Source organism: Erythrolamprus reginae, chromosome Z, assembly GCF_031021105.1.
Source record: "Erythrolamprus reginae isolate rEryReg1 chromosome Z, rEryReg1.hap1, whole genome shotgun sequence".
Taxonomy (NCBI): Eukaryota; Metazoa; Chordata; class Lepidosauria; order Squamata; family Dipsadidae; genus Erythrolamprus; species Erythrolamprus reginae.
Genome location: NC_091963.1, coordinates 102,908,135 through 102,935,229, shown reverse-complemented (window position 1 = coordinate 102,935,229; position 27,095 = coordinate 102,908,135). Strand labels below are relative to the sequence as shown.

At 36.0% G+C, this 27,095-nt stretch overlaps 1 protein-coding gene across 12 annotated transcripts in view; it reads right to left on the bottom strand.

Moving 5' to 3' along the window:
- Positions 1–27,095, bottom strand: part of LOC139154432 (microtubule-associated protein tau-like) — a 98,786-nt gene that overhangs the window by 17,239 nt on the left and 54,452 nt on the right. For 5 of the 12 annotated variants that reach the window (XM_070729036.1, XM_070729034.1, XM_070729035.1 and 2 more), the window contains 7 exons: positions 25,195–25,250; positions 22,973–23,164; positions 21,515–21,647; positions 20,116–20,169; positions 14,264–14,529; positions 6,656–6,748; positions 596–677 (listed from right to left, as the gene is read on the bottom strand). In XM_070729036.1, the coding sequence (XP_070585137.1) occupies positions 596–677; positions 6,656–6,748; positions 14,264–14,529; positions 20,116–20,169; positions 21,515–21,647; positions 22,973–23,164; positions 25,195–25,250 (876 nt within the window). The remainder of the gene's footprint in view (positions 1–595; positions 678–6,655; positions 6,749–14,263; positions 14,530–20,115; positions 20,170–21,514; positions 21,648–22,972; positions 23,165–25,194; positions 25,251–27,095) is intronic. The other 7 variants (XM_070729041.1, XM_070729045.1, XM_070729044.1 and 4 more) reach the window with 3 other exon arrangements.

Sequence of the window (27,095 nt, the reverse complement as noted above, 5' to 3'; positions counted from 1 at the left end):
TACCTACTCTTCGTGTGCAATTGTTCCCTCTTGTCAGTACCCATCTTATGTATATAAACAATGTTATATCTATGTATATGTAATTGACAAAATAAATAAATACAATAAATAAATTACAGCAGAGAAATCTGATGCACATTGAGGAAGGACTTCCAGATTTCATCCTGCAACAACACCACACCCAAAATCTTTCCCTTAAAAGGAAGACGGTTGGAGTGATTCCTGTAGAAATCACTTGGGTGAATTTGTTGTTCATTTAATTTTACAGTTAATTAAACATAGGTTTTTCTCCCCCATGTTTCGAAGTAATAAATTAATAGGAATTCTATAAATGACAGTATCCAGTATTTTGTAGATACTTGGTTAAATAACAGTAGGAATAAACATATAGAAGGAATAATTTCCCTGATCTTATTTATCAATTGTAATTATTCATTGTTCTCTTAATAACTCTACATCCCTTGCAATTACCTTTATCTTCACCATCTCTGTATTTTTTAAAGGCAAAATAAAAATAAAACTGACATTTACCCAAAGATAAATAACACAATACATAGTACAAAGATACTTCAAAAATAAAATACATAGATATCACCTGGTTTGTGATGAATATTATCCAGAGACCCACATTTGGACGTTACATGACTAAGATCCACTGGCTTGTACATAATTTGAATCTGTAAGAAGAAAATGGAAAAAAACAACAACTATACAGTATGGGATTAAAGTTTATTTTAATTTTTTTTAAAAATTATCCAAAATATGCTGGAAAAGTGAGATATACAAAATATAGAACGTGTTTGGAAAAGAAATAAGTTATCCAATTTTCTCCCAAGCATGCACAGATTCATTTTTGTGATTTTAAGAAGATTCATTTAAAGATTTGTGGAAAATAAGAACCATCGTAAAAGCAAGATACCCATAAAATAGTTGGTCCCATATTTTCATATAAATTATCTATTCTAAAAGTTACTTATGTTGGTTTTTAGAATTAACTATTCAGTTCTATTTTGCCTTTCACATTCATGCTGTTCCAGCTTTTTTTAATAGTATAGGAATCCAAATATTTCAGTCATTTATAGGTTATGCATATTCTTAGAATATTTCGCAGAGAAATCCAAACTTTAAAAATTTGTTGTACTCATCTCTGAGGATCTCACTATTCTTGCAAAATTACCCCTTAGGTGACACTGCATCTCCACAGCATGCAAAAACTATTATACCTCCAGAAGATGGAGGTTTGAAACTGAGGGTACTTAGATGAAAGTAGAAAGTGGGGAGGAGAGAAAGAGAGATGTAATCAAATAAACTATATCACAGAGAAATTATTTAAAAGCACAACAACAGAAACTGAGCTAAATACCTTTTTTTGATGTAAAACTTAAGGTTTATGTCCACAAAACTGAAAGAACAGAAATAATCAATGTGCATTGAAAAGGCTGAGGGAGGGGAGGGAAAATTATTTTTTTAAAGGACCTTTTAAAATGCAACTGAAAAAGCATTTGGAACAATGTGGTATTATACTCACAGTACAATCAAATTATCAAGAAATAAGACATGCACAAAAGGCACAAATGTAAACAAAAATACTTACTAGCAGTTATTAGGTTACAACAAATGACATTGCACAAAGGCATACAACTGGAAAAAAGACATACAATATAGTCCCAAAGGGTGGGGACCAAATCCATCTTTGCTGTGCATTTTGCTCCAAAGTTGAGCAGGTACCAAGACACTGATTCCCTTGTAACCCTCAAGGCAAAGATTTGGGACATTAGAACCCATCACAGGAAGCAACAATAGTCCTGAGCAAATTGATGCTAGGTGGAACTCACTCAAGGTAACTTGTGATTACAAGTTACAACTATTCTCTGGGCTTTTTCTCCTATAGGGATGCATTGGCATTTTTTTTTTCCTGGAATGTTTTTCTCCGCAGCCCCAAACTAGATCCAGTCCATTTTCAAACTCAGGATTTCAGTATGAGCAGGGGTGGCGCAGCAGGTAGAGTGCTGTACTGCAGGCCACTGAAGCTGACTGTAGATCTGAAGGTCAGCGGTTCAAATCTCAAGGTTGACTCAGCCTTCCATCCTTCCGAGGTGGGTAAAATGAGGACCCGGATTGTGGAGGCAATATGCTGGCTCTGTTAAAAAGTGCTATTGCCAACATGTTGTAAGCCGCCCTGAGTCTAAGGAGAAGGGCGGCATAAAAATTGAATAAATAAATAAATAAATAAATTTCTTCTACCAGTTTTTCCCACCTTCTTTGTTACCCTTCTATTCAGTTTCCGGACATTTATCATTATGATGAGCAGATGGATAAACAATGTCTTGACTCCTTTACAGAACTTCCTTCCAATATTTTTTTGGATTAGGAAAAATAAAAAATATATTTATAACTTAGACCGGTATCATTTTATCAATCCATTTACCTATGATGGAATCACTCAGGGATGGTGGCTTGAGCTAGACAGTCTATACCAGAAATTCTCAGACAGCTGACCCGCTAGCAGTGGTTCTCAACCTTCCTAACGCTGCGACCCTTTAACACAGTTGTTCACGTTGTGACCCTCAATCACAAAATAATAAAATTATTAGGAAACTCGGGGCTTGGTTCTAACTTACCTCACTGTCGGTTTGCTTCCTCGTGCGCGGCGTGGCCACGCATGCACAGTGCCGATTTTTTTAAATGCAAAAAAAGCTGAAAACAAAATGGCGGCACATGCGCATTGCCACAAATTCAGCTTCTATGCATGCTCAGAAGTTGCCATGGTACAGATTTTTATTTTTTTTGCAGTAGTCTATTTTCATGTGGGTGGACCCACCTCGAGACGGATAGAGAAGAGGTGTCTTGGTTCGTAAGACCATCGGAAATTTGTGTTTTCTGATGGTCATAGGCAATCCCCAGTGAAAGGGTCATTGGACCCCCAAGGAGTCACAGTTCACTGGTTGAGAACCGCTGCACAAAAGGAACATTTCAAAAACTTATATTAACTTATTCATCCATAGGCAAAAAAAACCCCCAATGAGATCTGAATGAATTACCTGCTACTATAATCACCTGACCTCACTTCAGAAGTACTCTTTGTGTAAGGTCTACATAACATTACTCAAATAGAAGTCAAATGTTAAGAGCATAACCTTCCTCAAATCAGACAAAAGGCCTATCTCTGTTACTCATTTTTCACACAAAAATTCCCAAAAAACCCACATTTATCTGGGTCAATTTTATTTTTAAAATTACCATTGAGTAACTATGGCTTGCCAATTGGGGGGGGGGGAGTTTTTTAAAAAAATCTCAAGGCATGTTCCCTTAGATTAGAGGTAGGAAACTATGGCCCCTTTATGACTTGTGGACTTCAACTCCCAGAAGTCTGAGCCAACCAATCTAGTCATCTCCTTTTTTTAAAACCTCCGTACTGAGATGCTGCACTTCTTTCCTGATTTGCTTTGTTTCCTCAAAACCCAATACAATTTCATAGATCATAAGAGGTGTTTTCTTCTGTAAAATGTGGTGCCTGGTACCGGTACTTCATCCTTTCAAGCCTTCCTCTAGCCATTCTACTCCCTAAGGAAGTCCTTCATCTCCCTGGCTATTTCTCTCAAAATGTACTGCCTAGCTCGCCATTCAAAATTAAAGGATTCTCTCCTCTTCTCTATTGAAAAGTTACAAATTCCTGTAAAGGAAGTAGCACACAGCAAGGATAGAAAGTATGTATATCAAGTGTAGGTGTGTGATGCACATTGACCTGATAGACAAAGGAGAATAAGGAAGGAAGAAGACAAGGAACGACTGAAAACAAATTCATAATCATTGTCTGTGAGCCTCACATTTTCCACAAGTTCTATGTCAAGAATTTAGAAATTAAGCTCCTTCAAAACTTTATGAAATTTGATTTAAGAGACATGCTTAGAGAGATCTAATGAAAAATGTTTTCATTATTCACACATTTTTAACTTGGTAAGCTACATGATTGCTGCTGTGAGAATGACAGAACTGTCACTATTTAATTCCTTTTGCAGACTCTAATAATCTAAAGAGTGTTAGCTAAACTTCTAGACATCATAGGGAAGGCTACATATAATGGAAAAGGAGAGAAGCTTTTTAAAACCAATATTTTAGAGTGATATTTATAGAAATGGTTGCAGAGGCAAAATCTAACAATACACACATAAACACTTTATCAGTTTCCATATATATATTGTAGATCTATATAATAACAAAGCCTCTTCCATTTCCTAAGTAATACTCCATGATTATTCTCATCAAAATCTGGTCAGTACTTAGTGGCCTATGTTACCAAATGCTGTATTGTTTCAGCTATGTTTATAATGTAATCAACTGACTACATAATATTATAATTATAGGAGAAGCAGCTTTTATAGCAGTGGTGGGATTCAAACTTTTTTACTAGCGGTTCTGGGCGTGGCTTGGTGGGTGTGGCAGGGGAAGGATACTGTAAAATCTCCCTCCCCATCGCACTCTACTGGAAAGATACTGTAAAATTTATTTTTCTCCCCACGCCAGGGGAAGGTTACTGCAAAATCCACATTAGATGATGGCAGGACCAGTCAGAGGTAGTATTTACTGGTTCTCTGAACTACTCAAAGTTTATGCTACCAGTTCTCCAGAACTACTCAAAACCTAATGAAACCCACTTCTGCTTTATAGTTGTAGAGTGAATTAAAAAGGAGGAAAAATTAAAATGTTAAAGCCATATCCACAAATAATGGTTGCGGAGTTGCCAATGGTAGGAGAAAGATCACAAAATTAGTTTGAGAAAATAGAACACTATGGGACAAATAGTGTCTGAGGATGAACTGGAGCTGCATCTTGCAAACAAATGAGGCAGACATCACTATGATGGACCAAAAATATTGGAAGATGGGAATCTATAAAAATATGCTTTTTTTCACTGTTACTCTTTTGCCTATTTTTCCAGTTAAGACATAATCTTAACCAAAATCCGTCTTAGAAAGTGTACACCTTTTTTAATATACTTTTCAGTCTCTGATTTAGAGAGTGAAATACATGCATCAAAAGCATAACACTAATCAGACAATAGTTGTCTTTTAGAATTTTTTAGGGTTTTCTTTTAAAAGCCAACTATTAAAATCATTTTCTCCACTGCAGACAAGTGTCACAATTATGTCAGTTGACAAACACTGAAACAAGTCCAACATCATGCAAATAGTGTTCTTGAAAAGATAATCTAGCAGATTAATAATGCAAACTATGCAAGTTTAATTAGTAAATTAAGGTGAGTTTTTTGACAATATACGCTACTTAGTGTATATTTCAAATGCTATGAGCTTAGAACTAGAAGATTAAATTTGGAATCTCAGGGTAACTCAAAATCACTGTTAAAAAAATACTGATATTCTTAAGGTGCTTCCATACGCTTATTTCAACAAATAAAATATATTTATCAACTAACCCCTTGAAAATTTAAAAACTGGAGGCTGGAGAGAAAAGTGGTGGGAACATTAAGGAAAGCTACACATGTAAATTCATACCTGAATCTCCCATAAAATTCTATCAATGGCATCAACCCCATTAAAGCCTAATCTGGAAGCACCTTTGTTTGAAGTAGTGGTAAAGAAATTCATGTTAGCATTTGGTGAAGGCTCAAAATTCAATATTGGATAGTTATTTTTGGACTATCCAATAAGATTCATATGCCTGTATTCATCTCTTGTGAAAGTAAATCAAGAAATGAATAAAACAGGGCTATTTAGAAATGAGAAAAATTATTATGGTGCAGAAAAAATCCTGAGATTTGGTAAAGAACGTTGTTGTTTTTTAGATAGATAGAAGATACATTTTTTCCTCACTACCTCACTAAAAGGTTCCCTAGAAATTTTATTTTCTGTAATTTATATTCTGTAATTAAAGGATGTTATGGGAAGAAATAGGAAGAATTAATTGGCTTGCTTAAGCCCCTAACAAGTCATGTTGCCCCAGAGAACATTAATATCTACACTTACATTGAAAGGCCTTTATTTACCATAGACCCAACTTGGATCTATTTACCAAGCAATGATCCAGTCATATAGCATCTGATACTAAATTCTACTTTTTCTACATTCCTTATGCTTTAAAAATGACCAATTTATCGAAACAAAACAAACATATAAAAGAAAACCTGTAGATGATAATTTGTTTAATTGCCAAATTTGCACATTGTGGGTTAGGGAACATGCTTATCCTTTAAAAAATATGTTTCAAATGCAGAACATCTGATTTACCCATGATTATATGTTACATTTCATAAGACCTCCAGAATAGCACATACTATTCATCAAATTTCTAGATTTCTATCTTGTATTTTTTTAAACTTCCTCTTTCCTTAACTGAACCAGACAACATAATTGTCAGAAGTCTGAAAGCTATGAAATTAAAAGTGACCTTACAGTACTATTTTTGAAAAATAGCCAATTAATCCTGCATAGATTGCCACACACAGATTCTGCTGGAGGTTTAATCAAGCCATATCTTTTCTAGTAGGAGGTTAATTTATATATGTTATATTTAGGTGTGCTACCAATGGCTGGCTGACTGAGCAAGCAGCATTGGCATTTTAGGATTAATGCAGAATTCATGCCACTAATAATAAGTTATTTTATTATAGTGCATTGAATGGTGTGAAGGTACTCACACTGCCTCCTCCTGGGGTATGTTTGATATTATCCTTTGATCCACACCTGGATTGGACATGGCTAAAGTTCAGCTTCTTATTAAGCACCTGCACCTTTTGATAGTCAGAAAAAGAACATAAGTAACACCTACTGCAAGCCAATGACAAGGCGCAAAGGGTTTCTCTACGTATAACAGTAAACTTAGAAGAAAAAAGAAACAGAAAATGTCTCCAAGGCCTTTTTCAGCAACTTGTTTTAACAAAAGAAGCCACATATTTCAGCTCTGTAGAAGCAAACATCTGGAAAGCAAGCTTTAAATCAACACTTAAAAAAAGAAAAGAAAATATCATACAACTCAAGCTATTCCTCTTGTATTGAAGCGTATTAGTCCTATATAAACTACAATAAAGTATTTGCATAAGTTGAAGAGTGTCTTATATACTTCATTAGTACCATGCCAAATTTAGTGTAATTTTTAATATCAATGTGGGACTCTCTTGCCTGCACAAGCAAATATCTGAATATCACACAATTCACTGGATATGTCTTTGATCAGCACAAGGAAAAACAAACACAGTAACATACTGATGAACGTGAAAAGGAAAAACATTAATTAGACTTCCCTTGCCTGTTTTCAGTTTGTTTGCGCATTCTTGCTTACTGTACTGGAAAAATATTCAGGGCTGGTAAATGGCGTGCAATTTTAGCATGGCAAATGTAATGGGGTAAGTATACCCACCGAAGATGACTTGACTCTGCAGGGTGAAAGCTGAAATCAAAGTTTTATCAGACTGAAGAATAGTATCCTGAAAAAGCCATCCCTGGAACCTGCCATTTTGGCTATCCCCCAATATGTAACTTTTAGGGGAAATTTATGAAGTATCCATGGAGCACCCCCCGGGCCTATACAATTTATGTATGGTATGCTTGTGTGTATGTCTGTTTAATAATGGGTTTTTAAAATATTTTATATTGTAAATTATTAGATTTGTTATAAACTGTTTTTATTGTATTGTGAGCCGCCCCGAGTCTACGGGAAGGGGCGGCATACAAATCTAATAAATAAATAAATAAAAATAAATTACAGAGAATTCTGAATGAAACAAAGTACTTTTATCTTTTCAAGTTTCAGATCTGGATGTGGGACTAAACTAATATAGTAGATGACCGATTTCAGGACAAAAATGTGGAGGTTATATCAGTAGTGGGTTCTAAATCCCATCGCTACCGGTTTGCTCTCTCTCCCAAGAAACTTCTACACATGTGCAGAAGTGTTCTGGGTGAGTGGGTGGAGCCTCCCACTGCCGCCACCAGTTAGCAGAACCAGGCCGAACTTGGAGCAACCAACTGTGAGTTGTACCCACTCCAGTTCTCTGCAGGGAGAGTCACTTTAGCTAACCCATATCAGTGCTGCAGTATCTGCTCATTTGTTTCTTTTTATAAGTAAAATTGCTATTAATTAAGTTCTTTTGAGCTTAGGTCAAAATAATTTTTGGGACCACTTGCTCCCACTAACATTACAAAGGAATACAGTGTTCCCTCGATTTTTGCAGGGGATGCATTCCGAGACCGCCCGCGAAAGTCGAATTTCCGCGAAGTAGAGATGTGGAAGCAAATACACTATTTTTGGCTATGAACTGTATCCCAAGCCTTCCCTTAACACTTTAAACCCCTAAATTACAATTTCCCATTCCCTTAGCAACCATTTAGATTATTACTCACCATGTTTATTTATTAAAGTTTATTAAAAATGTTTTTTAAAGGCAGACAAAAGTTTGGAAATGACATATGACGTCATCGGGCGGGGGAAAACGTGGTATAGGGGGAAAACCCGCGAAGTATTTTTTAATTAATATTTTTGAAAAACCGTGGTATAGACGTTCCGCGAAGTTCAAACCCGCGAAAATCAAGGGAACACTGTACTCCTATTTCTTCCCTTACATTTGGGTTGATGAGACAAATAGTTACGAAGAAGCGTGCTTTTCCTGCACCACCCTGTTTTGTGGAATATTTGCTGTTCAAGGATCGTCTGGCCCATTCACACCTTACTTTTAGGAAAAGAGTGGGATCACAATTTTTTAATGCAAATTTATGCATAAGCTAGCTTGAGTTTTTTTAATTGCTTGTGAGGGATTTTTTTTGAATTTGTGAGAAAGGGAATGAAAAAAAAGGAAGCAAACAAAGCACTGAATTGGGAACTGAATTTGTTATTCTTCCTCTGAAATTGGTTGCACATCCTGCTGGTACCCATGCCATGATTTCCTGGACATGATACAGTTACTCAAACTATCAAGTCAGCAAAAGTGCTTTTTCAAGAGGATTTTCTGATTATTATTTTTTTTGAAGAGGTTTCATTTCTCATCCAAGAAACTTCTTCAGTTATGACTGGATGGTGGGAAATGGAATAATTTATACTCCTTGTAGATAGCAGGTCATTTGCATTATTTCAGTAAGTTTGTTAAGAGCACTTGGTGATGATGATGATGATGATGATAACTTTGTCATCAAGATTACCTGAATGGTGCAAATGGGTGTAGACCCTTCTTGGAACTATTGAAAGGATTGTGTTGTAAACTGGAGGTAGATGATGTCATATCCCTCCCCCTCTGTTGAAAGACATAGATGGCCTCTTTGGCCCCTTTTTCAAACCAGCAGGCTTCTCTGTTCAAAATGGGAATTTTGCTGTCTTCAAAAGAGTGGCCTTTGCTTTTTAAATGCAGACGGACTGTTGAATCTAGTCTGATGGGTTACTTCTTCTACGTGCCACACATTTACGAAGTGGTTGTTTTGTTTTCCCAATGTACAGATCTATACAAGGCTCACTGCATTGCATTGTATATACCACATTGTTCAGTTTGTGTCGTATGGTGTGTTGGCTGAAGATGCTCCTGAGCTTTTCTGATATTCCTGCAACGTATGGAATATCAATATTGCTTCATTTATTGTTCTCTTCACTGTCTGTTATAGAGGAGCCCCTGTAGTGTCTTTTTTGAGATTTGCTGAAGGCCCATTTGGGATAGCCACATCTCAGGGCTTCCTTGATGTGTTTTAGCTCTTTTTCTTTCCCGTCTTCACTGGTTGGCAGACCTTCAGCTCAGTGTTATAGAGTTCTGATTACTCCCATTTTGTGCTCCAGTGGAGGGGCTCCTCCATAATAGACAATGAAAAGAATATAAATGAAGCAACATTTTCATTTCATACATCGCAGGAATATCAGAAAAGCTCAGGAGGATCTTCAGCCAACACAACACTTCAAATGTAAGAATACACTAAAGCAGAAGCTTGTTTACCCCAAGTTAATAAATTTATCTAATTAATAAATCTAATTAATAAATAAAACACCCAAACACAATTTGAGCAGCATGGCATACGTAGTATAATGCAGCGAGCCATGTGGAAATCTGTATATTGGGTGAACAATATTCATGAACACATGGCATAACATAGGAGAACAAACCCATCAGGACTAGATATAATCTTGATGACACAGATGAACCTCCAGGTGGCCCTCTTGGATGGGAAGTGAAATCTCTTCCAAAAAGTCAGAAAGTCCAGTTGCCTCTTGAAAAAGTATCTTTGCAACAACCAATGGCCTGGATGGCTGAAAATCTCCATAGACATTTATCAAGTCAGCACCTGCCATGGGGACCAAATAATTAACATTGGTCCTCTTTTTAAAATAACACTAAAAGGAGCATTGAAAAAACTACACATTATTGCTACTTCTGTCAACAATAACCTTTTTTTCCTCTTTCCTCTCAATTCTTTGAAATAGCATGAAGAAAGAATAGGGGATAAGCTGCGTGGATCTACAAATCACCATCGAAAGAGCCACAATTAGTGGTAAGCTCAAGTTGTCCAATTTACTTTGGGCCTCTGACTAGTAGAGATAGACCTGGCAAAAAGCTTATCTCCAGACAGAATAGATCTCTTAGGACAGAAAAAAAGTTAAGTATTATCAAGAAGCATCAATTCCTACCTAAATAATCAGATGCAGTACTATGCAACTATAAATGGTTTTGAGTATGGCTTATTCTGAAAAAGTCAGGAGAAAGAGACACCTAAAAAAGTTACTACAGGTCAATGACAAGCTTTTGTTACAGATTGTTTAAAGTTTAAACTATTAAAAAAATGTTGAGGAAAGACTAGTAAGCCCTATCTTGAAGTAAAAAGTGAACCAGAAAAAAATATAATTTGAATTTGGTAAAGTAGAAAAGTTACAAACAACAGTGATAACATTATCTGAGATAGAAAAGCCAAATCAAGGTAGAGAATCTTTAAGATTCTTTAAATCTCTGATGAAAAATGTTTTAAAAAATAAACTGGGACATAGGAAAAAAGAATCCAGGTCTGGACATAGATCTGGCTGATGTGAGGGCCCATTTCAAATCTAGCTGGACTAGAGGGATGATAAACCACTGTGAGAAAAAGTGATTTAAGATGCAAATGGATTAGCAGGATCCTGAGAAACCTATCAAATGGGCTGCTACAAATAAGAAGGCATGAGATTATTAGCTACAGCTTTTAGAACCAGGTCTAGTAGCATGGAGAAACATATTTCTCTTTTCCTTTCAAAATTAAAATTGAGAATCAATCGGTTCCATAGATCAGGCTTGAAATACAAAGAGTTTTCCATAGTGAGAACAGAGTGTACAAATAAAATAAATGAATACAGCAAGTTTGAGGGAAATAATATTTAGTACAGTATATGGTTTTCTGGGAAGTAGGCTAATAAGAGGGGAATTTCTGTCTGTTACAATCAGCTCCTCAACTGTTCTATGATGTAGCAAAAACGAAAAAGAAAAGTGATGCAAACTGGCCTAAGTTCTCTTATAGATATTGATCTGATAGAAAGATCAAATGTACATGCCGTGAGTTCAGTTAGTGTTCAGGAAGTAATGCTGTAAAACTGGAATTACTTGAATTATCAATGACAAAATGGAGTATTTGTAGAACTTCTGTTCTGTTTATTCTATTTACTCTTTTAATTTCTTCCTTTTTACTGTTGTAAGCCGTCTAGAGTAGCCCCACAGTGGAATAGGCAACAAATAAATTTAATAAATAGTAATAAGCAATAAATCTTAATTATCTTAACAGGTGGTCCTGATTCTTCATACCTGCTATTAATCTAGTCAACTAATGGTCAGTATTAAGGAGGCTGAACATGGATTGCTTATGGTAATGTAACAACTTCAAACTAGTTCCTCTCTTGACTCCATCCTCAAACTCTGCCTTTTCATCTCCCAAAGTACTATGTGATCAAACTATAAAGTCAAAATACAGTTCAGGCTATTTAAAGTTTCCCCATTAAAAAAAAAACCATGCCATTCTGTCTTATGTAATAGGAACTGCTTGGACTGAATGTAGACAGGCTCAATGACCTAGAGTTGAAAAGATGCTAAGAAAAAAATAACAAAATTGTGCAATAAGCATGACTGAATTGTCAGCAAACACCAAAATTGCAAGCTAACTTTAAATGATGCAAAAATATTGTTTCTACATGTCATTCATAGAATTAGCATAAAAGTATTTTTAATTTTTCATTATTATTATAAGAAATTTTTTAAAAAGTAATCATAAAATTGTGTCAACTAGAAAGATGCAAATAACATCTTATTTTTAAAATTATTTTTCAACATGCATGAATCCTCTTTAATTCAAGTCCCGTTGTAGGAATATTTTATTTCCTTAAAATAAAAAGTGCAATAAAAGAATCTAACAATGCTTATCAGTAGGATAACCATTGCCAAAATGTAGATGTTATCATGAGAAATAGTTTGCCAATCCAGTATATCAGTGCACAAATTAAAATGATGCATTCTTAAAACAAGAGTACTACAAAAGTAATCTAAAGAAAATATAATTATACTCTTTTCACATCTTTCTGGGGGGGAAAAACCCCTTTCAAAAATTATTTTAAGAACGCTGTTTCAGCTTTTTAAAGAAAGTGTAGATAAATGAATGCTGCATGAGAAAATACTTGCAGATGTTCCAAAATTCCTGTATACCTTCTATCTGAAGCCCCACTAAATGTATGATTCAGGTTCTCCACCTGAAGAAAATAAATGTAAATGCATGAGAGTTGTTGACATGCTCTTGTAAATTGATAGGTACTATGTATCTATTAAGAATGAAGCACTAAAATTGTCTACGGTTAATAAAAATCCAGGGAGCAACAGCAACTGGACATAAGATGATTGAAAACACCAACAAAGACACCAAAGCAGCAGCCTATCCTATCAGCCTCTGAATGAAATTATTCATATTTAATGTAGGGCCCTGTGATCATTAAAAATGCTGGTATTTGAAACTCTATTCAGTAAAATGGCTTAGAAAATTTGGACAGCAATTACTAACTCCCACAGACTAACTTTAAGAACAATGACAACAAAAAAATCATTAAATAGGAAATTCTACAATCCTTAAATTCTAAATAATTTGTTACCGTGTCTTGACTGTCTGATTTTTAAAAAACTCATAGCATTTATTTTTAACATAATGTCATGATGATGAACATCTCAAGTGAGGTATTAATGGCCCTGATTATTAAAATCAGGGGAGAAAAAGGTTTCGCTGTTCCTGCTAGCAACAACATCAAAATGTAACACTAGATCCTGATAGCGATTCAGAGGGCAGAATGAGAACATATCTGAAATCTGCTGTTTGTTCTTCTTAATATTCTAGCAATAAAATTATTTTCCTATATAAACACCACTCTCTTATCGTATTTCTTTTCTTGAACACACTATGGGCATGATGAGAAGTCTGTTCCATTCAAGACCCTCAACCAAAATAGGCAGATAGTGGGTTCTAAATCCTGTTGCTACCAGTTCTGCATGAGCAGAAGGGTCCCGGGCCAGTGGGCAGAACCTTCCGCTGCCGCTGCTACTGATTCTCTGAACGAAACCGAACTGGGAACAATCGGGGGTGGCGCAGCAGGTAGAGTGCTGTACTGCAGGCCACTGAAGCTGACTGTAGATCTGTAGGTCAGGGGGTCAAATCTCTTCACCGCCTCAAGGTTGACTCAGCCTTCCATCCTTCCGAGGTGGGTAAAATGAGGACCCGGATTGTGGGGGCTCTGTTAAAAAAGTGCTATTGCTAACATGTTGTAAGCTGCCCTGAGTCTAAAGAGAAGGGCGGCATGAAAATCGAATAAATAAATAAATAAACCCACCACCAATAAGACTGAATATACTTCAGTATAACTTTGAGGGGATAAGGATCTTTATATGTAATATATATATAGTGCTGTATTATTACTGTTCTGGATTAGTGCTTCCATATGTACCTTTGAAGACCTGCTTTCTAATCAGAACAACATATGTTCCATTTACTTTACTACCCTGAACGTACTCTATATATTTTCTAATTTGGAAGGAACCCTTTGCGTATTTAATTGTAAATAACACATGTCATTTCAGTAATGTCAATATTACCTAATCAATCATCTCACATATAAAGGAGTTACACCATCATCAATTTTGAGTGTTTGCATTCTGCCAGGTGAAGGTAGCTCATAAAGCTGAGACAGTCTTGCAGGCAGAAAATGCAATGCTGGAATGGCAAAGAGAGAGAGCTACCCATTCTATTAAAGTTGGCCTGTATATCTGTTTCTATGTTAGATTTACCTTTCCACCTCCGGGTTGATGCTTTAAGTTGTCAGTGGAACCAATTTTGGACTTGATATTCTTCAGGTCTGGCATGGCGACCGGAGCTGTCTGCAGGCGGCTCTTGGCAGAAGAAGGGGATTTTGGTGGTGTACGAACCACTGCAACCTTCTTGGGCTCCCTGTTTGGTGGAGTTGGCAAGGATGGTGTGCGAGAACGACTGCCAGGGGTTCCTGGAGACCCAGGGCTGCTGTACCCACTTCTCTCCCCAGACTTGGTTGGTTCACCTAGAGTTTGAGATTGAATGAGTTTTAGTGGCCGATTCTACATTTTATTTCCTAGTATTAAATAAGCATGAAATATCCACATAACATCAAGAAGATAATCTGTATTGTTCTATTAAGCTATTTTGCACCCATAAATAATGTCATTGCAGATTGTAGTCCACATCCAAAACATAAACAACATTCTTTTGAGTGCTAATTTCATTATTCCTTTGTGTCATTGCAAATGCACAGCTCTGATATAGTTGCATTGTAATTTTTTAAAAAAATATGGAATCGTCTGTGGTCACTGAGATTGGTTGATATCATGCAGAAGTTTTTATTTCCAAATAAAGTAACATCATCACTGCTAGTTGATTGTTACGTATTTTCAGTAAACGCCGAATATGTGAAATTAAACCACATTTAAATATTTCCAATATGGAAGTAATGATGATACAAATAAGATATTAAGTGTCTTTTTCAATGCTTGCAAAGTACAAATGACAAAATAAAATGTAGATGTCCCAATCTTCTCCCAAGTTCCAATTGTCACTAATTTAGTAATCTTCAGATTTATAGTGAAGATGGCAAACTGATTATATGCCCTGTAAGGACTCTCTGGGGCTCCTTGAAAGGGTTTTCTCTGGACTGTCACTTTTTCAATTTGCTAATTTCCTTTAGTTTATATGGCTCTCCTGGATTAGGGAAAGTCCTACAATCATCCCACAAGATCTTCCACACAGTAACAGTCTGCAAGTAGTTTCAGGAGTTGTGCTTCTGAGTCAGTTGGTGAGTTGTTCAGCTGGTGTGAGGGGGCTGCAATGGTGTTGAAAAAGGCAGCCATTTTGAAAGAGTGTAATGGAATGAAGGAAAACAGACTGATGAACATGAATTAAAAATAGTTGTAAAATAGTGTATTTTTGATTGATTGAATAAAAATGTATAAATATATATGTTATTGACATATTTTATTGATATATTTTAGTATTTTTAAATTAAGTTTTAACTTAGTTTGCTTTGTTGTGGGTGACTAAAAGTTTCCAATATTCATGAATTCCGGCCAGCAATTATTGTGACTTGATGTATACTCTTTGATCACAAGAGGGAACATGGATTTGAGCAAATTATTAGACCTTATTTGAAAAATTATGAAACAAAATCTTCATTTTATAGATAATTTATGTTCTAAGGACATTATAAAAACTACTCAAACTACTTCAGAGATGTAATCATATGTAGAAAGTTATCAAACGAGATTGACACAATTTCACAAGTAGCTGACAATGGCAAAGGCCCAACTACAACTCAGGAATATACTGTAAATCTGACCCCAATCTTTATTATGATGATAGTTTGAACATAAAACTTCCAGCACAACTGAGAGAAAACTTCAAGTAAAATCAGCAATTTTCAAAAGGATGAGTTTGGAACTTTTTCTTCCTGGACACTAACATGAGAATTTCTTGAGTAAAAGATAGTATAAAAAGATAACGACTTTAGTGACAATCCAGAGTAGAAAAATATTTTATTTTATGAAGGTATATTGGAAGGAGCAACTTAAATTTAATTAATTGCTTGGTTCTACTTAGCCAAACATATAATGCTTAACAAAAAAAAATTAAGAAAATGAAAAGAAGTGTGCATGTGTCTGTATTTTATTACAGAAGACAAATCATTTTTCCCCCTTCACAGGCTCAAGAAAACGCTCTTAAAATAGGAGGGGAAATATGGGGACTTCCGGTTTGGCATCACAGCGGGACAATCAAGGATAGTGGGGCTCTGTGAATCCCGGCTGAACCTTCTTCATTAGTGTTGTGGTTGGCTCTGGCCCAGCTCCTGCCCCAAGGAATGTGGAGGTGGATGCAGGGGAAACATCAACATGTCATAGGCCTGTTTTATTGCTGACAGAGTCAGGTAGCGCAGTTTCCTCGGACAAAGAAGAAGGTAGGGGTGACTTGGAAGAGGGGGGCTTGGCACACAGCCCAGGAAGCCAATCTCCATTATCTTCGGTCAATTCGGATTAGGAAGTGTTAGACCCACGCATGCGCAGAATTATGCATAGAAGAGGCCAATTGAAGAAATATTACAGGAGATAAGAGAGGCCACCTATGTTTGGGTGGGGCTCCAGTAATTAGAGCTGCTGATATAAATAGCAGCGTGCTGGCTTGGCCGTTGTGGAAGATTATCTGATCGTTGTTTCTTCAGGACTGTGCCTTGCTGTTTCCAGACTTTGTTTGTTGATTTTTCACGACTTTGAAACGAAAGCAGTGCAAAGTGTGGGGGTCTCACTTCGTGGAAGAAGGAGGGCTGTGACGTTCCTTCACAGCTGCTAGCTAAGTACTTAAGGACTGATTAAGGGGATTGTACAGACTACCAGGTTGTTTTGGGACAAGTGCTCTTTGCAATACAAAAAGGGTGCTTTGTTTCTTTTGAATTTTTGTGATAAAGAATATTGTTTTTGAACTTTCAAGTGTATATGTGTGTCTGAAATTTGTACCCTTGAATTTTCAGGAGACTCATACCATAGAGCCCGGCATAACAATTAGGAAGCTCCAAAGTGCTAAAGTTACCCTGGAAGGGTGATGAAGAAAGGTGGGATTCCTTATTGATCGTGGAATATATTGTGCCAATATATGCTATAACAATTAGAGTGTATGGATTTTGGCAAGAAATTTATAAATATAATTAAGACAATTTATTCCAAAGAAACAGCAAAAGTGATTGTGAATGGGGAATAAATGGAAAAATTAAATGTAAAAAAGGCACAAGACAAGGATGTCCACTATCCGCGTTAGTATTTATATTAATATTGGAAGTATTAATAGAATTGTTAGACAAGATTTGGAAATAAAAGATAGTTAGTTAGTTAGTTAGTTAGTTAGTTAGTTAGTTAGTTAGTTAGTTAGTTAGTTTACTTTATTGTCATTGCATCTTGTAGAACTAAATTAAATGCAACCTTCAGTGTATATTATAACTATAAAAATAAAACACAAACACACATCCTTCACATTCATTACAATCAAACTGAAAATCCCTGATATTGCATTAATATTGCATTATATGGTAGAATTCAATATAGGTATTGCTCTGGGTTAGAAATGGTTTTTCAGCCTATTTGTCCTTTTTATTGTCCTGTATTATCTGCCAAATGGTAATAGTTCCAAAAAAATGTGCCCGGGATGAGATAGATCTTTGAATTTTCATAAGGCAGTGGAAGCTATAAAGCTCTTCCAAAGAGGGGAGAAGGCAACCAATGATCCTCTGGGCAATGGTGTACGGTATGAAAATATGGAATGGTATGGAAATAAGAAGAGAAAAATACAATTTGCAGATGACCTGTTATTTTTTTCAGAAGAGTCACTGGAAACTGGCCCCAAGCTAATGGAAAAAAATAGAAGAATATGGAAAAATTACAGGACTGAAAATGAACACACACACCCTCCAAAAAAATTAGTTAAAAATCTTATAGACAAACTGAAAAATAAATTGACAAAGAAGAGTGATCTTCAGGTAGTGAAGAAAATTAAATATTTGGGAATTTATTTAACAGCAAGATGTGCAACAATTAAAAAAGATAATTATACGTTTAATGCAACAAATTAAATTGGACTTGGAGAATTGGGAAAACTTGCAACTGTCAATGATAGGAAGAATAGTAATTCTTCCATAAAAATGAATATTCTGCCAAAGTCACTACAGTATTTCTATTCCTATTGCTGTTTTTGTTTCCATTCTATTTTAAGTCCTGTAAAACTAGAAAAAAATATTTTGATGAATTAAATTGAATAATTTTGAAATATGTTTGGTAAGAAAAAAAGAGCAAGAATAAGATTGAAAATGTTGCAAGAATCGAAAAACAAGGGAGCTCTGGGTTGCCAGATTGGGAGCTTTATTAACTGGCCTCAACAGTAACTTGGATTAAAGAATGGATAAATCTTAGATATAGAAGATTATTATTGTTGAGGGGAATGATCTTCAATTGGGATACGTGCATTTCTATGCTATGAAAAAATAATATAAATAGATTGAAAATATAATTAACGATGGATGAAAAATAAAGACAATATCTAGCTGTTTAGTAAAGCTTAAAATGGAAGATGAACAAGTGAAAGAAACAATGATAGCATGGGGAAAAATTGGATATACCAAAGAATTAGATAAATGGCAAAAACTTTGGTAATTATAAATTGACAATGACAACTACCTATAAGGACAACCTGTATAAAATGTTTTACAGATGGCATCTGCCACCGGCAAACCTAGCAAAGATGTCTAAAAACATGTCTGCTAAAAGTTGGAAATATAAGTAGATGCCAAGTTCTTATAATCATATGTGACAGATATGCCCAAACGCAAAAAGAAATTTTACAAAATACATATATGGTTAGAGAAAATGATAAATCAAACATACAGATTTAAAATCAGAAATATTTTTGTTGGGAATACTACCAGAAAAATATGACAAAGGGAATATATATTTAATATTGCATGTTGTGACAGCAGTGAGAATTGTATTTGCACAACACTGGAAGAATGGGGAAATTCCTACAGATGAAAATATAATTTAAAAAATATTAGAATGTGCAGAAATGAATAGGTTAACACTAAAGATACAAGTCAAAGAAGATACAGAATATTTTTAAAAATAGGATTGTTCTATCAAGGGTTAGATAATAGAAGTAGAAGTTAAAAGTTCAAAAATCATTAAGATGTATAAACAAACAGTATCACTACTACTATTACTCTGCATAAGTAAATTGACACAGATAATATACTGTTTACTAAGTACCAATAAAAGAGAAAAAATAGAAAAAAATATTTAGCAACTATTCCTAACTCGGTTCATTATGTACAACTACTATTAATAATTACTGTTATTTGAAATCCAGTTGCCAGGGAGTAACTGCAGTTTATTATATGAAGTACATATACTGACATCAATTTAGTTTATAAAATTGCATATACAGTCATCCCTCGCTACTTCACGGTTCATCTTTCATAGATTCGCTACTTCACGGGTTTTCAAGGGGGGCTTAAATCCATTAAATCCATTAAAAATTCATAAAATTCTTCTACAGTACTACTGTACTCTATTAAAGAAACTGGTATGATATCACATGTAGTTCCAGCTGAGAAACATTATAGAATGACTGTTTAGTGCAAAGGGTGGGTTTTAAAAGTCCAAATACTCGTTAAATACATTTAAAAAATCTTTCCTCTACTTCACAGAAATTCGTTTTCCACAGGTGATCTTGGAATGCATCTCCCGCGAAAAACGAGGGACCACTGTATATCCAATAAATAAATAAACAATAAACTGGGGGAAAAATGTAAGCTGGATTAAGCCAAGGCACCTAATGGCCTGTCCCTTTCTCTATGCACCCATCCACAGACTCAGATGAACACCCAACAGTATGCCTTCCCATTGATGCCTTCTTGTTTTTCCAACTGAAACACAATGTTTTCACTCCATAATAATGTCTCATACACCACCTGAAATATTACTATCAATATTCAGAATCAACAGAACGTTTAGATCAGTGCCTGAAAAGTACCTTAGGATTCTTTAGGAATAAAGAAGGAACTAAAATATATATTTTTCTTTACCTCTCTCAGATTTTGCTGCTGTGCTAGGGGGCCTTCTCTGCTCCTTCTTAGCAGCTGAAAGAACAAAAATATTCCTTCACTGAACCATGACTTTTAGTGTCTTTTCAGATCTTAGCGGTACATTAAAATAACTACTACAAATTGGTGGCGTCATTCTCGGCACGGAAATAAGTAAAAATAATAAAATGGTTGCCAAACGTTATAGAAGTCACTTAGACCTATAGATTGCATTATATTGAGAGAAATCTTATGATTACTGAGCTTCATTACCTATTAGGGCTGTGCAAAATTTCAGTTTCAAGGGCAAAGTGCTACACTAGTGCACATAAGTGCTACACGTGCACTAGTGTAGCACCTGTCCTCATCTCCTTAAAGCAGCTACATCTTTTCTCAGGATCGCTCCCAGAAATTATTTTGACAAATTTATTCTGATTATGGAAATAAAAAGATACATATGCCCTTATAGAGATATATCTTCTAGCATTACTGATCATGCAACAATTTTTCTTTTTCTTCTTAATTGGGAAACCAGAAATCTGCTAAAAGTGGACCTTAATATTTAGCGCCTGAGACCACAAAATATAAGTTTGGTTTACAAACATCTTTCTTATCACGGTAAACATATAAAGATTACCTGAAACCATTGCCATTAAAGGCTTCCATGTGACAATTCAACCCCCCTTGATTAGATGTCTTACAAAGGCCTACTATGGAAAGCTTTCCCCAACAATATTATCTGGTTTCTTTCCTTGCTATGAATTGATGTTGCTAGGCTGTAAGCAAGGGCTAATTTCTACACTTCACTATTTTGTAGGTTGGCCTTAAGGAATATAGGTCAGCTCTGATTGTTCCTACAATGGGTGCAGTCCGGTTGAGTGCAGGATGTAAGAAATCTCTGAGTGTTGGGTGAGGGGAATGACCCAAGCCATGAGGACGTCCCTTATAATATGGATTCAACTGTGGTATCTTTAAACCTAAAAATCCTAATATTTTTATTAATATTGCTTCTTCGTTGCTTATTTGACCCCTATGACAATCATTAAGTGTTGTACATGATTCTTGACAAATGTATATCTTATTTTATGGACGCTGAGAGCATATGCACCAAGACAAATTCCTTGTGTGTCCAATCACACTTGGCCAATAAAAATTCTATTCTATTCTATTCTATTCTAAACCTTTCCAGGATAACCTCCCATTTTTGAAGGCCTTTCCAACATCATATTCTCAGTCACACGTATTGCTAAGGGTTGCTGAAGAATGTATATTTTCCGGAGAAACCACCATAAAATTAATATTACTTATTTACATATAAAAATGATTCCAGTAAGCCAAAGAGTCTTTCCACCCCTTTTTCCTCTATGTTTAACAAAACGAACACATAAATTTCTTCTCTTACTGAGGCTCGGTGGGGTTTTAGGAACAGTGGGAGTTTTGGAAGGGATTCGAGTTGCACTGGCTGGGCTCTTCTGAGTCTGTGCCACAGCAGAGCGTGGAGTTGCTATCTTCGATGCATTTTTCATATCTGGACCCTGAAGATACATTAAGAAAGGGAAGGGTTACTATACTGCTAATGAACTTTTTTTTTTTTAAAGGACAAAATTTTTTGCTAAAATGCCTCCTATCTTTTATGGTTTTCAATCCAAGTCTCCTAAATAAATAAAATTTCACTTTAAGTCTAATGTTGTAGGTACTTACTATGATCCATTTGCATTTTATGCTTTTTTGAGTACAAAATATTTTCCTCTTTAATTAAGAATAATTGTTAATTATTCTTATAGTGAATCAAATGTGCCAAATCAACTTGATAAGGTCTAACAGGCTGCACTACAGTGTTCCCTCGATTTTCGCAGGTTCAATCTTCGTGGAACGTCTATACCACAGTTTTTCAAAAATATTAATTAAAAAATACTTCGCGGTTTTCCCCCCTATACCATCGTTTTTCCCGCCTGATGACGTCATATGTCATTGCCAAACTTTCGTCTGCCTTTAAAAAACATTTTTTTAATAAACTTTAATAAACATGGTGACTAATAATCTAAATGGTTGCTAAGGGAATGGGAAATTGTAATTTAGGGGTTTAAAGTGTAAAGGGAAGGCTTGGGATACTGTTCATAGCCAAAAATAGTGTATTTACTTCCGCATCTCTACTTTGCGGAAATTCGACTTTCACGGGCGGTCTCGGAACGCATCCCCCGCGAAAATCGAGGGAACACTGTATATCCATTCAGAGACTAATTCTCTACATTAATTCCATGGGCTTTTTTGCTCTCTTGCAACACTGAAGTCTGAAACAGATATCGATGTGACTATTGGCTCTCCATAGTTGAGGGTGACATTATTTTCTCTACTTTTGAAAAACCTGAGCAACATTAAAGCAAATTTGGGCAAAACCAAAGAAGCTACTTACAAAAAGATCTATTAGCCTTTTTTCATTCTCCATCCTAATTGCAAAGTTTGGCAACTGCAAATCTGCTCCAACAGCAAATTCCCACTGAGGAGCATAACTGGCAGTTACTAAATAGCAGTGTCCTTGGCTGAAAATGAATTTAAGGCATTTTTTTAACTATGTCAAGAAAGAAAAGAAAAGAGAAGAGAAGAAAAGAAAAGAAAAGATCTCTAATTTCAGTTATGACGAGTCAGTGGTCAATGCCAGCCTAGTCACTTAAATGGCAGAAGTTTACATTAGCAAGAGATTACTAAATGAGTAACCATAATGTGGCATAATCTAGTCTCCAGCCAATAGCAAACTAAATGACACTGAATGCTAGTGTAGAAACCAAGTGGCCAAATTCAAACAGGAATGAAATAGTGTTCCCTCCTTCTCCCCTGCTTTTCTTTTTAAGTAATTCCTTACCTTGTTGTTTTTTCCTTTTATTCCTGTACTGGTTGGTCGGGATGCGATAGAAGAGGTGCATTTAGGGGTAGATGATGAGGACTTGGAAGGATTGGAGGGTTTTTTCAAGGGGATAGAACTAATAGAGGAGTTGCGTTTGGGGGTAATGGAAGATCTACCTTGTGGGGTTTTGACAGAGGAAGGTATAGATGTCTTTAAAACAAATAAAATTAAACCAAGGGTTAGCATGGAAAAGAAGGAAAAAGGCAATAAACTTAAAAGAAATGGTTAAAGTAAAATAAGAATGACTGATAAATTAACCATGTTGGAGTCAAACTAAAAATTAAATGAAACTATTATTTTCCCCTGACTGCAAAAACATAACGAAAGCATATCTTAGCCCCTTACCCATATTTAAGGAACATCTCACTTTTACAATGAGTATCTCAGGACCTGTAAATATTTATCAAATGACAGTAGAGAAATTTTTAGATGTCCTATTAATTATCTCCATCCTGTTAATTATCATTAAAAGGCTGCAACATTATAAGCGAAATATATTTTTCTCCATTACACAACAAAACCAATAAACAGCTAGAAGTTTTTTGTTTTTTTTACATTTATTAATTTGGCCCATGTAATGTGTCTGAATGGTTTTCACAATTTTTTTTTGAGAGGCAACCATTGCAATATTATTATTGAAATATACATTCAGGTTTTCCTATTATGGCTGTGGTAATGACATGATCAGCAAATTTTTGAAAGTTAAGAAAAACCAATTTTAATATGAACATTTTAGAACTATAAAATTTAAAAGAACAAGCTTTAAGTAATTAAGCTGATACAATACTGCAACTCTTTCAGTTACTATTCTTTCCTGGGTTATTATGCATGTCTAAAACACCTGTCCTCCTTTTGAGCACTATATAAGCAAATTCTTTTATTCCTAATTGTATTATGGTTAAAAAACTACTTTGCAAACTTCAATCACAAGATAAGTCAGCTGTATAGCATAAATATCCCTTCTTTTATATCGTGTTCAGCTTGCTGCATACCCATCCATATCCGGGGTGGCGCAGCAGGTAGAGTGCTGTGATACGGGCCACTGAAGCTGACTATAGATCTGTAGGGCAGCGGTTCAAATCTCATCACTGGCTCAAGGTTTCCATCCTTCAGAGGTGGGTAAAATGAGGACCCAGATTGTGAGGGCAATATGCTGGCTCTGTTAAAAAGTGCTATTGCTAACATGTTGTAAGCTGCCCTGAGTCTAAGGAGAAGGGCGGCATAAAAATTGAAATAATAATAATAATAATAATAATAATAATAATAATAATAATAATAATAATAATTAGTGTTGGGCGAACCCAACGAAGTTCGGGCTCGGCGAAGTCACCCGAACTTTGCCGTGAAGTTCGGGTGAGTTCCCCAAACCCGAAACCGAGCAGCAGCAAGCCGCTGCGGTGTCCTTTTCTGTAAAAATAAACAAGGAGGTGGGGAATTCCCCACGTCCTTTTGCTTCCCTTTTATTTTTACAGAAAAGGATGCCAAAGTGTCACTGCAAGAAAAATTAGGTGGGGAATCCCACGATGGGATTCCAGGGGCGGGGCTTTGACATCACGGAGACTACTTCCTGGCCGGCCGAAACGGGGAGGAAGGAGTCTCCATGATGTCAAAGCCTCGCCCCCGGAATGCCTCGCCCCCGGAATGCCTTGCGGCGCTGCAAGCAAAAGGAGGTGGGAAATCCCATGATGGGATTCCCCACTCTCCTTCCGGGTGGTGGTGTTTCACGGTGTTTGAGCGAACGCTAAGCCCGAACCCGAATTTTACCCGAACTTTTAAAGAAGTTCGGGTTCGGGTTCAGCATGCCGAACACTGCAAAGTTCGGCACGAGCCCGAACTTTACAAGTTCAGTTTGCCCAACACTAATAAATAATAATTACTAAACTACATTATATTAAAGCAGCACTTTGTTGTTTAGAGAATTAATTAGTTTTATGAGTTTCTTGTTTTAGAGTATGAACTTCTTTTCAAAGGGGGAGAAAGGGGAACTCAGATGAGTTAATAGCATTGGGAAAAGATTTCAAAACAATTTTCTAGATAGTCAAATACTGAAAACAACATCTGAAGGGGGGGGTTTCTGTCATCATACGGAAAACAGCTTGCTCTCCAAAGAAAAAGTTATTTCCAAGATAAAAGATAAAAGAGGAAAAAGTAAACCTATGATAATCCACTTGTCAACTTACCTTTGGTTTTGGCTCTTCAGTCCCAATTTCATTTTTATCTCTGTTGTCAATGTGAGCTGAAATAAAAGGGGGGAAAGCCCTATACTTAGTATGCTTTCTGGAATAGATAATTGAAGCAATTGATTCTAAAATAAATTTGAAATTTGACAAACTATTTGGGCTATTGTACAATTCTCCTTTCTCTTTTTAATGCAAACAGCAAGCATGCTTTGTTTCACATTAAATACTCTAAAAATAATTTTAAAAAAACTGAAAAATCAGATCAGTTGTATTTGGGAACACAAAATACTATGTGTTCCCAACCAACTGAAATCATTTTTGGCAGCTCCTCCAATGTTTTTGTGTGAAGCTCTGTTTGCAAAGTGATGTCAAGAACTGGCAAGATCACTTTGTGTATTTAATGACTAGAGCAATGGAGAAGCCTGTCTGTGTCCTGTCATTTTTTAAAATACAAATGGACTAAGAATGTAATGCTCTATCTGCATGGAACTCCTGGAAAAGAGAGCGAAGCAGCTTGAAGGTTTTCCATTTTATATTATAATAGTTAGTCTGCCTTCTCTGTATTTTTTAAAAAACCTCTGCAGATTCAAAAGTATATACAGTAATTGAGGTAATAAAGGAGGTTGGGGGAGGGGAATCATGAGGTTTCCCAAGCATAATTATTTCTAATAGTTTTTCTCTCCTCTGGGCCAATTATGATAGAAAGCATTTAATAGGGCAGATGGAAAAGGGCTATTGCCTCTATGCTGTAGCTTGGTTCAAGGAATTTATCGGATTTTAGGAAATAAAAATATTAGTTTTTGTGGTATACTCATCTAATCCAACCAGTGGTTTTAAACATAGAAGATTGACAGCAGAAAAAGACCTCGTGGGCCATTTGTCTGCCCTTGTACTACTTCCTGTATTTTATTTTAGGATGGATATATGTTTATCGCAGGCATCAAAAGATTTCACAATGTTTAAGTCAATGCCACTTCAGACTGAATTGTAACCAATTCTGCATGTTCCAATGTAGTTACATAGCCTTTTCACATTTTATGTGAATATAATTATTCACATACTGTATATTAGTAGTGCTGTATTAGAAAACAGTAGCCTGCCTTTCCCTTAACAGCAGAAGTTACGGGGTGACTACAAATTTCATATGTTCATTCTATTTCTATATCCACCTATTCCAGTCAGTGACTCTGGATAATTACAATTCAAAAATATATATTACAGTCAAAATACTGAAAATATTTTAAAAGAATAAAAACAATAGTTCACAGTAGCCAGGATGGCCTTGTAGCCTATTAGCCTACTAGCAATACAATCAGGAAACGAGGCCCTTAGCATTCAGAGCAGAGGTAACTTCCTACCGGTTCGGACCATTCTACAGGATAGTTAGTAACTTGCTGGCCTGGGTCACTAGAACTGGCAACAACCAAGGACTGCCATGCCCTCAAACCAGCCTATGGCGCCACCATCTTGTTTCTTGCTTCTGCACATGCTCAGACGCTTTTCTAAAATACTGTGCATGCATATGCACCCCCATGGTGTGTCCCTGAGTGAACCAGCAGTAAAACAAACCGGAATCCAACCCTGATACATTGCGTCAGACTTGAGAACATAGCCAGTTTTTAAGGCCTTATGAAAGGCTAACAGAATTGGGGACATTCTATGTCCCATAGAGCAGGAGCCACAGCAAAAAAAACCCCGTCTTCTAGTCTCCGTCAGCTGACACTCTTTTGCTGCCAGAATCCACAGCATGCCCATTGCACAAGATCTGGTTGGAGAGGTAGAGGCTCTTGGGAAAAGGTGATCCCTACAGTACCCAGATCCAAAACCATGTAGGACTTTAAAGGTAATTTCCAATATCTTGAAATGTATCTGGAAATTTACTGATAGCCAATCAACTCACA